The 16,808-nt window shown below is 46.3% G+C and overlaps 1 protein-coding gene across 3 annotated transcripts in view; it reads right to left on the bottom strand.

The window, feature by feature from the left end:
* Positions 1–16,808, bottom strand: part of LOC147012952 (uncharacterized) — a 571,074-nt gene that overhangs the window by 238,228 nt on the left and 316,038 nt on the right. For all 3 annotated transcript variants that reach the window (XM_085854308.1, XM_085854309.1, XM_085854310.1), the window contains 2 exons: positions 4,747–4,800; positions 1,854–1,898 (listed from right to left, as the gene is read on the bottom strand). In XM_085854308.1, the coding sequence (XP_085710434.1) occupies positions 1,854–1,898; positions 4,747–4,800 (99 nt within the window). The remainder of the gene's footprint in view (positions 1–1,853; positions 1,899–4,746; positions 4,801–16,808) is intronic.

Genomic DNA, 16,808 nt, shown 5'->3' with positions numbered 1-16,808 from the left:
CAACTAATACTAGCAGATGAGACGCCCAGTGTAATGTCCATCCAAGGGACGGAACACACAGTGATGCCGAGTACTGCTTGCGAAACACCAGGATGACAGTTTATAGCTATGTTGGCTTTCAAATGCAAGGTAGACGGCTCAGGAGTGCACATACCTCTAGGCTACCATGCCAGCCTATTCACTTATAAGCCACCAGAAAATGCTGTTAACTTGCCAATAATCTGTTTTGTAAGAGGGCATCTTTTACTGTGGGCAGGGGGTGGCAGAATGGTTGGGCCCCTTCTGGTCCAAATATGATGCACACAAGGGGGAGTGGGAGTGTAAATGTGAATTGCTATACTTTAACGTCTGATTTTATGTTTTTTGTAAAATTGATCCTTTTTGACAGTAATGTACTTTTAAATTGGTCCTTTTTAATTTGTGGAACCTAATTACACGAATTGAAGTCATCAATACACCTGGAAACATGGAATTAGTGGGCCCAAAAGGCAAGTATTACTCTTTTGATGGTGTATATCAAGGTTGTATGAGGGAAGTGATGACTGCCAGAGCCTTGGCCATGATGAGAATGCCTTTTAGAGCTGGTGGGTATATGGTCCAGTATTTTTGTAATCGTATTAGAATCTCTTCCCATATATCTCATCTACACCGAGATCATCTCCATCTAAATCATCTTCCCAAATCCATCACCTGATCAACAATCCTCCCTGTGTCTGTTCACCTGTTTGGAAGTAATGTTGAAACAATGTATGGGCTGTTTGACACAATGGTACACAAATCATGTTACCAAATAAGTAAACGACCTTCTCTTGCGTTACATTTCCACTTCACGAGTTCACTGCATCAAAATAATTTCTGCTCTTGATCAACAGCAAACAGGTTAAAATGTATCTTAACAGAGGTGAGTTTTACATCATTTTAGTACTTGTAATTTGATGTAACACGTTTCAGGTGAGTATGTTATGTAATTATGGCCTGTTTTTTTAAGCTAAAATAATGGCAGAAGCAACTCGAGCATGGAATATTGATTTGTGGAGAAAAGGTTCTAACAATAACCTTGTTCACAGGAGTGAGTTTGGTTCAGGGGCTGGCAGGATAGTATTTCGGTTCACACATTTTGTCTCTGAGCTGTATATTCTGGGTTTGAATCTCGAGCTAGTTATACATTTCCATTCTGGTGTTTCACATGCAGGGCGAGTCATCAATGTGTGTCATCCCTCGTATGGATGTAAAACTGGGCGTCCCATCTGCCGGCATTAGTTCCTGGATATTAAAGATCCCATGGTTTCCTTCACTAAGAGTAGGTGAGCTGTCGCTAGTACCCTGAACAAGCTACAAATTCCTGCTCTAACCTATAGGAGGCATCACATAAGCAGCATAGCTGTGTCACATGCAAATTATGCCACCTGCATCCATGTGCTGCAGACATAGGAAGAAGAAGGAGTAGTAGTTTGGATTAAACCAATGTGTATGCAGTACGTAATGGACGGCAGAAAGGAAAAAATCCCATAAATATTTGCAAACACGATAAATTAATTGCCAAAACTGAAATAACTTTGCTTCGATGCGAAGCCTGCGATGCACTTCCCGGTGCATCTTGTGACCTAGCTGGAGTAATGATGACACCAATCTTTATTTTTTGAAGAAAGGTAATCTACGTTATGGAAGACAATTGCATTATATAATTTGTCAGTTGCAGAACTTATTTTTGTGCATATTCACATCCAAGCTGCCCTTGTTCACGTTTTTGTTCTCCTACTGATGTGATGCAGTCTATTTTGCTTTTCATAATGCATTTTTTAAAATCGTTATTACTCAGATCACCCCTATCAAAAGGAAACATTCCAACTCACCCTGTCACCAGGAATTCCAATTTGCCCTTGAGGGCCTGGGATTCCCTGTGAAAAATAAACATCATCACATGGATTGTGAACACATAAAGCACACACATACACATTACATGTTGCTTGGCAGTAATCTATTTACCAGGTAAATAAATGTTTGACAGCTAATCAATTAGAAACTCGGTTCACTGTCTGTATTGAGACGAAGGGAAGAGGGGTGGGCAAGGGAGGAAGATTTGACAATGGCCCCATAGTTTAGAGTAAAAAATTAAAATATTCAAAGGGTACAACAGCACACAATGGCAAACTATTTTTGGAAGGTAATGGGATCATTAACAAACACAAACTACAACAAAGTCGATGGCACGCCATTGCAAATCCCCCCCCCCCCCCGCTTCCCACCTCGAGCAAAGTTGAAAGAAGGCAAAACATTCCACCAGGAATGATCCAATATCAAATTTTGAGTTTAATTTTTTTTCCCGTTTTGACCTCAGTGACACTAAGTCCTACCCCTGGGGCATGAACTGGGGTAAAATCAAAAAAATCGTTACATATTTCAATGTGCCCCCCCCCCCAAATGTTGATTGCATGTGCAAAATTTAATTTTAAAATGTGCCTGTAATTGCATTTTTGAGGACTTAACCTCTTGACCCCACCTTAAGGGAGCGGTGCCAAAATTTGCGTGTGTGTGTGTGTGTGTGTGTGTGTGTGTGTGTGTGTGTGTGTGTGTGCGTGTGTGTGTGTGTGTGTGTGTGTGTGTGTGTGTGTGTGTGCCTATCTCTGCCTCTCTCTCTCTCTCTCTCTCTCTCTCTCTCTCTCTCTCTCTCTCTCTCTCTCTCTCTCTCTCTCTCTCTCTCTCTCTCTCTCTCTCTCTCTCTCTCTCTTGATCATAACTTACAAATTTGGTGAATTTCTGCCCAACTGTTTAGGAGGAGATATTGTGATGGACGGTCAGATGGATGCAGCTGATTACAATATCCACCCCCCCCCCATTTGTTCTTCAAAAAGAGTGGAGATAATGAATGTTCAAGGTTTAAACAGCCAGCATATTGACCTCACTGGAGGGCATGACACTTATTTATTGTACACCCAACCAATGAAGCATCAGCACGATGGATTATAGTCTGGAATTGGAACCACAATAGACAACCCAATACAATTGTACACTAGCTCAAAGCGATAGGCTACTGAAAAATTCATGGAAATATTAAAGCCGTTTTTTGTGAACTTTATGAGTTTGCAGCAATGAAACCCCCCTCTGACTCAAATATATTGGCAGGTGGTAAAATCATGTTTATAAATTTCAAGTTTTGGGTTTATAAAGAATGTTTTAAAGTTCCAATTACATTATCAAGAAATAACTGCTTGAATATTTGTTGTTACAAACTGAGCAATTGGCTCTTGTCTGTTTGGGAATTCCATGCAATGCCATTTGTTTGTCTCGGAGGTAGTCTCATGGGTTTCATTCTCGGTCTGACTGACTATGATATATTGGGCCGATGCTTTGCAGGCAGGGTGCTGCATCGGTAAGTGTGCCGTCCGTAGGATGGACGTTTGGCCAGGTGTCCCCATGTGCTAACATTTCCTGGGAGATGGCAAACATCCTATAAGCCTTTCACAAAGAGTAGGCTATTGTGTGCAGGCCCCCCTGGCCAAATTCCAAATTCCTGCCCCAACGTGCCAGGATACGACATCAGTGGCACAGCTGGTGTGTCAAATGTACAATCGATTCCCCATCAAATTCCAAGATACAGTGTTGATTTGTTCATTTTCTATTGTTGCTGCCAATCATGAAAATGGATAATGAGGTTTGACAAGCATCGCTAGATTTTAATGCAATGTAGCAGATATTTTAATGAGTATTTTGCCTCATGATTTATTGAGAAAGGGCAAAAGTAGCACCAAAACGAACAACTGGCTCTCCTGGGAGGGGGAAGGGGGGTGGGAGAAGAGATTGGCAAATGTAGTTAGTACAGGAGTTATAATTAAAAAAAATAAAACGTGTAGATGCAGATGAAACTCCAGAACTGAAAATCTTTGACATCCACGAACACGAAAGGAGGGAGAGGGAGATGTTCGAGAGGTCAGGAAGAGCATAATTAGAAGAACTCAGCCCCCCTCCCAATCCCAACCCACAGCCACGAAATACCACCATACATTCTCCTCGGACTTTTTGTTTTATACTGAACGTTTTCCATATGAAATTGTCCACTATACCATCAGCCATAAACTGGTGCAAGCATTCAGTATACAATCATTGGAAAACCGTTTTAAACTAAAAGGAAGCACGTGGTAATTGAGTTAAATATTCATTGGTATTCGTCCACAGAAATTTATAAAAGTGAGAGGAAATTAAACAAATTTGGTGGAATTTTTTTGAACAGATCAGCAGTATCTTTGGTGAACAATGCCGGTGGTGAATTAGATTTACTTTATCAAAATTTCCAGACGCAATTCAGCGAGAGGGTGTGTCCCAAAATATTCTTCTCAAACACTGAAAGCACATTGGGTGACTCTCAAGTTTTCTATCGCCTCACATCCCCCATACTCTCGTCCCTCTGGACTCCCACAGCCCGCCTCAGAACATGTGCATTCTTTGAAAATCCGACACCTGGTTACCGTCCCTGATTATATGTGGAACATTCACCGACATTCCTTTATTCCTCTAGTCTCATATTCTCAATAACAATAATAATAATAAAAACTAATGATGAGAGTAACAAATGAAAGTCCTCCATTATAGCTATTTAGAATTGACCATTTTTGATATGGAAAAGCAGACATCTATTGCATCGACATCTGGAAGGTGTCTATTACCAGTGCAGTTAAGCATTCATGGAGTATCTTGAATAGAAAGAAAGTCAGTGGTGATGGGGAGTCGAAAGATTGGAATGTCTCTCACCTGAGAACCTGGGTTGCCCTGTTGACCCGGTGGACCTGGCTCTCCTTGAGGTCCCTGTGACAAAATAAACCAAAATAATTCACAATGATGCATAGTGTGTGTGTGTGTGTGTGTGTGTGTGTGTGTGTGTGTGTGTGTGTGTGTGTGTGTGTGTGTGTGTGTGTGTGTGTGTGTGTGTGTGTGTATGTACGTGTACGTGTGCGTGTGCGTGTGTTTGCTTTATTTTATGATGATGATGATGATGTATGTATATTCAAATGAACTGGAATTCAAAAACGAAAACAAGACTCACACTTCAGTATAATTTTCAGAACTACAAATCGAAAACCATCATAGTAATAAATTTCACAATAAATTATTAAGTGAAGCCACTTCAATATTTTGTATGTATTCCTTCCATACATTTCTCCAAAGAAAATGAAGAAGAGGATCCTTTCTATTCCACCAAGTTTAATTCTAATGGGTTTTAAAGAGTAATTCTAGGGGGTTCTAAAGCGTAAATCTGGAAGGTTATCAAGGATAATTATAGAGGGTAATTCTCAAGGGTAATTCGAGAGGGTTTCAAAGTGTAATTCTAAAGGGCTCCAAAGGGAAATTCTAAAGTGTAATTCAAAAGGGCTCTCAAGGGTATTTCTAAAGGGTAATTTTGGAGAGTTCTAAAGGGTAAATCCAGAGGGTTCTAAAGGGTAATTCTAGAGGGTTCCAAGACGTAATTCTATAGGGTAATTATAAAGAGTTCTAAACGGTAATTCTAAAGGGAAATTCACAAGGGTAATTCCAAAGGGTAATTACAAAGGACACTGGAAAGGGTTATAAAGGGGAATTCTAAACGGTTCTCAATTGGTAATTCTCATAGTTTATAAAGGGTAATTCTAATGGGTTTCATTTGTTTCTGGACTCTGCGTATTTCATATTAAAAACACTAAACAGCACTACTTCGTTTGGTTAAGATCCTAAAATGACACCAAATATAATTAGTGAAATACAGCATGATTAGTAAAAATATTATGAACAAGATATTAACATCAATACTATATATATATATATATATATATATATATATATATATATATATATATATATATATATATATATATATATATATATATATATAGTCATGTGCCGCTTAAAGACGTTCCGGACAACGACTGATCGCATATACGACGGATCTGCCAGCTCCAAAAAAAAAATGTAACTGAAAAATTCCTATCGCCGAGTGATGTAGCCTCATATAAAAATAGCACATACAATTATGTACACTGTGCAGTACATAATACCTCAGAATGATAATAAACAACGACAGTGTGGCCCTGTTATAATGCGATCGTTGAGGTCCATAAAATGTCATCGCGAAAAAAACAGGATCGTGCGAAATCGGGATTCAAGGAAATCGGCTTTCAAACTGAACCAATGTTTGCACGTATACCTTCCAGGAAGTAAATTACCTTTGAATTGAAGAATTCCACGAATAAATCATTGTTCTTAGTCGACATTAAAACACAATTTTTTTTTGTGAAGCTTTTTATGTTGTTCAAACAATCGCACTGTTCCGAAAATATATATCACAATTGACAGGAGCTCGTTTCTTCATTTGTGAATTATAACATTGATGCAATGATTACTTATTTATAAAATTCAATGCTAATTATTCATTTTTCTATAATCGATGCGAGAGGAGATTGTAAGCTGCTGCTAACAACACCGATGGCCGTCATGAACAGCACAAAGGTAAATGTAACATGTGTTCCATTTCTCTTGGATTTGTGTTACAATTGCCGACAGTATTCAGTACAGTAACATGCTGAACAGGTTTGTATCCGAGGAGCAATAGGCTACACCATATAGCCTAGGTGTCTAGGTTTGTGTAAGTACGATGTTCGAAAACGAAAACGAAAAAAAAAAAAATGATGTTCACACAACGACGACGTCGCTTAACGATGTGTTTCTCAGAACGTAACCCCGTCGTTAAGTGGCGCATGACTGTATATATGTATATATATATATATATATATATATATATATATATATATATATATATATATATATATATACATACATGCATCGTCGCTCGTGGCCCGATTTTTGATTTTCGAAAAAACAAATTTTTGAATTTTTTTTGAAAATTTCAAAGGTCCGTTGCTAGGCAACGGATGGGTCCATAGCAATGGTTCTCATTTGCACACAACTAGGTCATGGTATGAACCTACCAACCAAGTTTCATCGAAATCGCCATTGTATTAACGGAGCACTGGACCGAACAGATATACATACAGAGAGACACACAGACAAACATATCGACGGAAATACTGATAATAAGGGTAGACTATATTGACTACCCAATATATATATATATATATATATATATATATATATATATATATATATATATATATATATATATATATATATATACATATATATTGTTACGGCTGTGGAAATTCGCAATACACCATAAAGGGTCCTTCGATCAGTCATGATGCTAAGTTTATGTGCAGATAGTTCCCCACCATTGTTTAAAGGGAATTCGTGTGATTCACTGGGCTGCGACTCTTTGAGATAGCCATTTTTCTTTTCTATCGTTATTTTGAACAAACCTCTAAGCAAGGAACAAGCCGTGTTGAAAACCGTCGAACGAAAAAGGGAACCAAAAGAGTTGCCTTTTGGGCGTGCGGATTTTTTCCCGCCTATTTTTCCCCGTGCTTGGTGTGAAGGAAAGGGGGAGGGCAGCTCGCCGCCGATTGGTGGATCAACAGCGTGAGGCGGTCGGAGTGAGGGAACGCCCCTTTTCGGGAACTTTCTCGATGGGAGGTGCAGCCGAAAACGGGGAGGAACGAAGGGCGGAGCCCCGCGCTATATAAGGCGGACCGCGCACGAGGTCCAGGAGCTCTCTCTGTCTGGGTCATCAACGCCGTTCTCTCCCTGGTCCATGAGCTCTCTCTCGGGGTCGAGTGCTTCTCTCTCTTGGTGGCCAGGGTCGAGCTCACTTTCTCTCTCTTGGTGGCCAGGGTCGAGCTCTCACTCTCTCTGTCTGGGTCCTTGACGCCGTTCTCTCTCTGTCAGGGTCAAGTGCTTCTCTCTGTCGGGGTCGAGTGCTCCTCTCACTTGGTGACCAGGGTCGAGCTCGCTCTCTCTCTGGTCCGGAAGCCCTCTCTGCCTCTCCTTCTTCTCGGTGCAGCGCTCTCTCTCCCTTTCTCTCGGTCCAGCGCTCGTGGTCCGGCGAGCGACCTGTTGGTGGAGACGCGGATGGGAGGCGCAGCAGTGCCGGCTCTCTGGTGGACCTGCGCGTCTGGACGAGGGGTGCCGGAGAGGGTTTGCCGGCCGTGTGGGAGGCCGGAACCAGGCGCGACCACGCTGACGGTCGTGGGAGAGAGACTGGACGACCACTAAAGGGAGGTCTTTTCTTTTGTTTGTGTGTGTGTGTGTGTGTGTGGGTGGCGCCGTGTCCGACAAGTAAACCTGTGTAAGTGCCTGTACATTGCTAATAATTATATTCGGTGGTATTGCTTTTGTTTCCATGCTTTTTCTGTATATTGCATGACTGCCTTGGCTGTAAATACGTGCATGATTCCTTGATTGTGTTGTGTGTGTAATATGTGCTTGCTTGAATAAATGTCCTTGTGTGAAATGTATCCCGTTCGTCATCTTTTTCCCCATTGAAAGTGCCATCTTGAATCGCGGAATAAATTAGTAGTGGGTTTTGAACACCCGGGTAAAGAAGAGAATCTGATCCGTCGAGGTCGGCGATAACACCGCTCAGTTATCACTGTAGCATGGAATGGACCGCTTAAGCGGTTCGTGTCCGAGGCCGACCTGCGGCGAGGTATGATCGCCCGGTCGACTACTCGCGCAGGTACTTATGTGGGTCGAATTTGGCGAGCAACCCTATCCTGTGCGGGTGGGCAATTGGCACGATCGTGGTGAGGTTAAACCCCCACACGTGACTGGCTCCTGGCGGTAGTTCCAGGGGAGTCACGACTGATTTGTCCGTCTGGTGGGCGACGCGGTTGAGATTGGAGTTACGCAATCGCTCGCACGCCTGGCGGGCTAGAATTCGTAACACTGGTGTCCGGGAGTGAGATTCAAATCCACCCCGTCTCCAACTAAATTCACGGGAATCGGTTCAGGGGTGAGTGGAGCGACCCCGATTCCCACCAAATTACGGGCAATTTAAAAATTATTTATTCTGAGGGATAAGATGGCATTTCAAGGCGAACGGGTGCCGGGTGGATTAGATATGTGTAGTAATGTAGAATCCATGGCCCGGGACGGTTCCTTTTGTAATTTTAATCCACGGGGGAGCTCACCCTCATGTAATGAGCACAAACTTTGCCGGCAAATGGAGTCGCACAATGGCGGCGCGATCGCACCTCGGCGCGGCATGGAGCGGGCGGCTATTAATAGTACAATGAATGGCACGACATGAGGCGGGGCTCTCAACCAACGATTGAAACCACGTGATCATGGCAGGCGAGGCTGGCGGACATTGGCGGGCTTCGGGCACAAAACAGAGAAATATCTGGGAAAACTAAAAGAAAACGGTGAGAGAACGAATGAAAGGAGAGAGCAAGCATGCAAAAGGATTTCGAAGAGCGAACTGAAGAAAAGAAAAGAGGAGCAAATTAGTAACTCCCGAGATAGAAAGCACATGGAAGAAGAATGGAAAACAAAGCTGGAGGAGCAAAAATGGAAACACGATTTGGAATTAAAACAACTAAAGGAAGAAGTAAGATCGGGCAATCAGAGAAGGGAGAGCATGGAACAGGAGATAAAGAGAGGAGAGGAACATCTGAAGCAAGAGGTAGGAAGAGGCAATTGGGACAGAGAATGCCTAAAAAAGACGATAAAAGAAGAAGAGGAATGGTGGGAAGAACTAAAGGAAAACAATAAGAAAAGAGACGAATTGAGGAGGGAAGCAGTGGGAAGAAGGGATAAAATGAGTGAAGAAGCATGCAAATTGAGAAAGGAGTTGGAAAAGAAAGCTTCTGAGTTACAGAAACACCAAAACAAAGAGACGGAATTACAAAACGAACTGAAGGTGTTGAGTGAGGAAAAAACGAGAACGGAGAATGAAACGGTAAGGAACCACATTGTACAGATCAAACAGCTGGAAGCGAAGGCCAGATTAAAGAATGAGATACAAGAAAGAGTAATGAAGGAAGAACGAATGAGACAGGAGAAGGAAATCAGCCAACTGAAGGAAATAACGAGATTGCAGAATGAGGAACAAGGAAGACAGTGGAATAGGGAATACAAAGAACAAGGAATGAGATAGGAGAAAGAAATCGGCCAATTGAAGGAAATAACAAGATTGCAGAATGAGGAACAAGGAAGACAGTGGAATAGGAAATACAAAGAACAAGGAATGAGACAGGAGAAAGAAATCAGTCAGTTGAAGGAGACAATGAGATTGGAGAGGGAAGAACGAGAGGAACAGTGGAATAGAAAACAACAAGAACATGAATTTGAGGTTAACCAATTGAAGGAAACTATAAGATTGGAGAATGGGGGACAGGGGGTAAAAGAAATAAAAAAGAAAGACAAGAACAACTGAAAAAGAAAGCCAGGTTGAAGTATGCAGAGATAATGAAGTTACAAGGAATGAAATAAATTAAAAAAGAAATAAAAGAACAACTAAAACAGAAAGCAAGGTTGAGGTACGCGGAGATCGTGAAAGAACAAGGAATGAAATTTGACATCACTCGTCGGATGAAACAACGATTAAGGCAAACCGTGAAAATGGAGATGAGGGAAGTAACAGAGACAACGAAGGAGGTAGAAGTATTGCCAGAGACACGGGAAATAGACCGAATTGAGAATGAATTAAATAAAATGAAGGAGGAAACAGAGACGAAGATCCAGGAGGAAACTAATATACATGAGGTGACTGAGTTGGCAGAGACACGGGAGATAGAGGGTGAATTAGACGGGGTTAAGGACGAGCACACACACATTTAGGTAGTGGAGGACGATGAGGGGGGGCTCGCAGAATGTTTGATGACCCGGTGCAAGCAGCTGGATAGCCTCCTTCGGGAACGGAGGGAGACGGTATGCTCCCTTGAAGCTGATGACGACCAGGTGGGTTCGGTCGTGTCAAGCGAGTTCGAGGGGGTGAGTGCTGCGAACGGGTGCACGTGCAGCTTGGGGGTAAAGGAGACCCCGGGACCCCTAGTGGTGGTGCAAATCCCCAGTGTGATTGTCCCAGTGTGTGTGGTGCAAGGTGTAAGTGCGCCCCCATGTGTGAGTAGTGTGGTCACGAGTGTGCCGGGGTGCATGCTTCCCAGCACTCCGTGTGTGAATGAAGCACGTTGTGTGAGAGGGACAGCATGTGTGAGGTCGCTGTGTGTAAGGGAGATGACTGTGGGCATGAGGGAGAATGCGGCCGCGTCCCCATGTGTGAATGTAATGTCGTGGTGTGTGAGAGTCGTGACACGCAGGAGTGTGTGCGTGGAAGGGAGACAACGACGGCGACAGAGGGACAGAGGCCGGGTAGCGGCCGTAGCTGGATTGGGGACCGCGCCGGGTTTACCCAGCGGCGAGCGCGAGGATCGTGCCATGCAGCGCACGAGGCCGCCACGTGCGCACTTGCGGGAGTGAAACCCGATCCGGAAACGCCAGCGGTGGATGTTGCCAATCCCGTGGACGGACAAAAGGTAGGCTGGATACGGATTTGGACCGGATGGGTTCTCCACATGAGCGTGTGTGTGAAGCTCCGATGGGCAGAGCACATGTGTTCGTGTGGGGAACCCCTCGAAACGTGAGGCTTGTGTTTTTTGATGTGCAGGGTGACGTCATGGCTGCACGAAGGGTTGGAATCCGGCAGAAGGGGTATCCCTGCCGGATGGTACTGTCCAAGGAGGGACGAGGTGCACGAACGGCTGCCATGACGTCACAGGAGTAAGGGAGCGCAGGTTGCGAGTTGCCGCGCTGGTGATACGCGAGGAAAAAAAAAGTTGAGCAAAGCAGGCCTCGCTTTCGGGTGAACAGGATTCCCTGGGCAAGGGGTGGAAGATCCCCTTGGCCCGGGCACAGGATACCACTAGTTAGGGGGAAGGGTTGGCTTAGCTAGACCAGCTTCATGGGGCATGGATAAGGCCTCATGGGGCCCGTGGAGTGGATTAGTTAGAGGGATTGTAGTTGAGATTTAGGATGAGACATGGAATATGGGAAATGAATTATTTTGAGGACAGTGACAGACTTTGGATGTGTAGAGGGGACGTAGCTTAGTAGTGTTAAAAGGAACGTGCTGTAGTGTAAGGCATGACGTGGGAGCACGAGGTTGTGAGGGGAAGTCGTCAGCAGTATGGCAGTGATCAGCGATGTGTGAGTTTAGAGTGGAAATGAAACTTGATGAGTGAGTGAGGCCAGCGAGCATGTGTGTATGGAGTGATTGTGGAATGCATGGTGCGATGAGTGATTGGGGGAAGGAGTGATTCCCGCCCAAGGGACCCCAGGGTCAGTGTAGAGTGAGTTTGCTGGGTTTGTCAAATTGACAAAATGGAGGTCGTTTTGCTGTTGGTGGGAATGTAGGATCGATACCCATTTGGAGGGGTTCAGGAGCCCTGTTGACGGGCTGGGATCATGGCTGCGAATGGTGAATATTGCTGAGAGGGTACCCCGGGCACCAGGCTAGTCGGCCGCGGTAGGCCAAGGGCCCATGGGGGGCCGGGATAGTGTAGTGGGCACAGGTGCGCCCGCATGATGCGGGGGCCCGGGGCACCATATGCCACGAGGGGCAGTGTACTGGGCACGGGCGACCCTTGGAAAGGGACCCGGGGCGCCAACACGCCACGTGGGCATCGAGGGGGAGTCGCCAGAGAGGGCACTCCCCAGTTTTAGGGAGCTGGTGGGCTCGGAGGCAGTGTCGTGCCCGGGGGTGCCATCGTCGGAGAATCGGCAGAGGGTAGTTCCTGCCAAGGGAGCCACGCATCCCAGCCACGAACCCGTGTGAGGGCACAGGAAGAAAATTGGGGAGCATGGCCCGAAATTTGAAAGGACACCAACACAGGCGATGGGAATCTTGGTTGTTAGAACTGATAGGTTAAGCGAGAGGGGCTTGTTGAAAGCCCCAGGGTAGTTTAACGGTTAATGTAGATAGGGTCGATTAGGAAGTGAACCCCTCCGCACCATCCATCCCTTCGCTCTCGTAGTGGGCCACTGAACCCACTTTGGGTTAAGATCGCTGAAATCTGAGGAGGCCATCCTGAGGCTTGAGTTGGGCCTAGACACAGGACGCTAGCTCTCCCTCATTCCCCTCCAGGAAGGGCACGTAGGGGTTGGGAGTAGGCTAGGAGACGATAGGTTAGCCAAACAAAGACGATAAAGGGGGTTAGGGAACGAAATTATACTGGGTGAAGTAAAAATAAAAAATAAAAAAAAAAATAAGTTGGGGCTAAATTGATCTTTGACAAATTAAGGGGGTGGGTATGGACAGAGACAGGCAAAGGCGATAGGTTGGGAGGGAGACAGTAGGGTAGGTCCGAGCCCGCCTTCCGAGTGGCCAGCACCACTGGACTCCGTCCAACAACCTCCATTTCAAGGCAAGCGACAGGCCACGTCGTCTGTCGGCTGTGTTTGCTACAAGGCCTGTACCGGCCACTTCATCGGCTGGCTGTTTGCTGCAAGGCCGGTGCCGGTCGGATCGTCTGTCGGCTGTGTCTGCTACAAGGCCAGTGCCGGCCATTTCATATGCCGGCTGTGTTTGCTACAGCGGCCTTGTCATGCCATGCCTTGCCTGCCTGCCTTTGCCTTGGCCCATGCCTGCTGCCCTTGTCCAGTTGCCCCGTTCTGCTTTGCATTCCCCCCTCCTTGTTCATTACCATGTGCGCCAGGATCCTCGCGCAAATTTCAGGGACTGCCCTGATGGCAGCTGCAACACGGGACAGCACCGGCGGCCCGTGCACCGTTTGTTTGTTCACTGCATTCATTTTAAGAAGGGGGAGGCCTTGGACTGCGTTTAAGAAACCTGGCCCCCTGCTTGTGACGATTGTTTCTTCCCGCAGAGTCCATCGATCCTGGGCCATGGTATAGTGTACAATTAGAAGGTTAAGGGTAAGATGTAATTGTAAATATTGTTGTGGTTACCAAATTCGCAAACCACCATTCAGGTCCCTTAGGTGAGGTATCTCGGCAAGTATATGTGTAGTTAGGCCCAAACCCGTTGTCTAGTGGGAATACATGTCATTTATGCGTGCTGTGACTCTTCAGGATAGCCGTTTTTCTTTTACTATCTTTATTTTGGACCAACCGCCATGATTACCACCACAACCACAACATCAACCACCAACCACAACACCGCTTCACCACAACCGCCACGACCTTCACGTCACACCTCGCAACCGTAGCATCGCCACCGTTCTTGCCCCGCTGTGGGTACCGGTGTTGGACTCGTGCAGGGCGCACGTTGAACAGCGTGTACAAAATCACGGATTTTGTGCTTCAAAAACGGATCAAAAACGACACACGCCCACTTTTTGCCGTCCAATCGGTGGGCGAGGGGCGATTTGGCCCCGCCTCCAGAACGATCGATATATGCAAATTTGTGGATCAAAAAGCCTTCACGCCCACTTTTTCTCGGGCCAATGGGGAGCGAGGTGAAAGGTCAAAGGGAGGGGGTCAAAGGCGAAGCTACGGGGGGGATAAAAGGACCGTGTTCGTCAGTCAGAGAAGTGTGGAAGTCTGGAGCCCGAAGCCTGCAGTAGCTGGAGAAGCTGAAGAGAGTCGAACGAGGGGAGCCCAAAGAAGAGTCCAGGGTGGAGAGTCCAGAGGCGGAGAGGCGGCAGCGGCGAAGGCAGACGAGGGGGTGCTCGCGACGGTGCCGGGAGCTGCACGCCCGAGGAAGGCCGGCAGCGCGACCTGGCCGAGGTGGAGACGCACACCAGGGATAATAAAGATCCTCTATACCCCGAGCATCAGCAACCCCCTCCTGTTTCCCCCCGCGCTGAGATAGTGCGACCAAGGGGGCCCCTTTTCCCACCCCCTGCCAGGCACTGTCCGCGAGGCCCGCGGAGTGAGGCGCCAGCGCCGCTCCGAGTCTCATCACCAGACGGGTAGGCGCGACCCGGTCTCGGCCTCAGGCCCGCCTCATTCTTGAGGGTATTCTTTCCTTGGTTTTGGGTATGTGTTGTCGGCGCCGTCTGTGAAGTAGAATTGTATAAGTGTTGCCGTGTGCTCGGTAGTCGGTATTAGCTCTGCACTGTGTTTTCACTTTTATATTTGCTTTTTGTGTAAATGGAATTGTGTTTTCTTTTTTTTGTGTGCATTTGGTGGAATTGTATTTGTGTGCTTCCCGTGTGCCGCGAATAAATGTGCTTTATTGTTGAACTGTTCTCCCGCTTCGCTTCGTCATTTCTCCATTGAATCCCCATCTTGCTTCACGTAAAGGGTTGGTAGTGGGCTGAATACGCCCGATAATTAATCGAACCGTCGAGGTCGACGATAACACCGCTCGGTTATTCTGATAGTACGGAACGGGTCGCTTAAGTGGCCCGTGTCCGAAGTCGACCTGCGGCGAGGTGCGATCGCCCGGTCTACCCTCCGCGTGGGTACTTAGGTAGGTCGAATTCGGCGAGCAACCCTATCCCACGCGGGGGCTGATTTGCTCGATCGCGGTGAGACCGAAAGGTCCACCCGTGACTGGTTCCCGGCGTTAGTCCGAGAGGGTCACGACCGGATTGTCCGTCCGGTGGGCGACGTGCCGCGATTCGAGTTACGTGGCCGTCAGCACGCCGGCGGGCGCGAAAACCGCAACAATATGTTTTGCGTCCCCGGCATGTTTGTCTTAGCACGGCAATTTATTTAAGTCGTCTGTACGAGTCGGTTTGTTTAGTTAGTTACTCAGCCCGTAGGTTATTTATTTTGGGGACACGAATACACTGAATGTCGCACTCAGGGATCCGAAGGTAAATCGTACTAGGGGAGAACTTACACATGATGGCACACGAAAATTCGACGACTCGGGACGAGTCTGTAAAAAAGGGAGGGGGTAGTGTTACGGCTGTGGAAATTCTCAATACACCATAAAGGGTCCTTAGATCAGTTATGATGCTAAGTTTATGTGCAGATAGTTCCCCACCGTTGTTCAAAGGGAATTCGTGTGATTCACCGGGCTGCGACTCTTTGAGATAGCCGTTTTTCTTTTCTATCATTATTTTGAACAAACCTCCACGCAAGGAACAAGCCGCGTTGAAAACCGTCGAACGAAAAAGGGAACCAAAAGAGTACCCTTTTGGGCGCACAGATTTTTTCCCGCCTATTTTTCCCCATGCTTGGTGTGAAGGAAAGGGGGAGGGCAGCTCGCCGCCGATTGGTGGATGAACAGCGTGAGGCGGTCGGGGTGAGGGAACGCCCCTTTTCGGAAACCTTCTCGAAGAGAGGTGGAGCCGAAAACGGGAAGGAGCGAAGGGCGCAGCCCCGCGTTATATAAGGCGGACCGCGCGCGAGGTCCAGGAGCTCTCTCTGTCTGGATATTGGATAAGTGTTAAGGATGAAGGTTGCTTCCAACATACGTAAATGAAACGAGCTCCGATCTCGGCTCAATATCCTGAACATATCTGCATTGTACTGGTCTGCACAGATAGGGTTGGCAACTCGGTGCTGTGCAATGGCAGATGAAGCATATACAGTGGCCGGTGGTTGCTGGATATTTCTGCATGCTCGCACTGGTTGTGTTCTAACCCTCACAATCTTTCTCCGAATCACCAAGTGGACGTGTTGTTTGATCCGATCAGCCAATCTTAGTGTTGTACGGCCAACATACCGAGCTTCACATCAGCACTTAAACTCATAGATAACATTGCTGGTTTGTGAGGTGGGGAGCACATCCTTGTTGAGTGACGTCAGCAAACGGTGAGAGGTAAAGATTACTCGGGGATGCACAGCCAGAAACGTGTTGGATACACTATGTTTGATTTGTACTTCAAACCTTCGTGATGATTGCCCTTTCCAGGGCATCCTGACATTGACTGGACATTTGTCCGGACCAATCTTCCGATCTTTTGTCGTGTTCAGAAACTTGGGCACGTATCTCTGAAGTATATGCTCAGGATAACCATTCTCACCGAGTA

This window comes from Eptatretus burgeri, chromosome 14 (assembly GCF_056783735.1).
Source record: "Eptatretus burgeri isolate ZD-2024b chromosome 14, Ebu_testis_v1, whole genome shotgun sequence".
Taxonomy (NCBI): Eukaryota; Metazoa; Chordata; class Myxini; order Myxiniformes; family Myxinidae; genus Eptatretus; species Eptatretus burgeri.
This window is presented reverse-complemented; position numbering and strand designations above follow the sequence as displayed.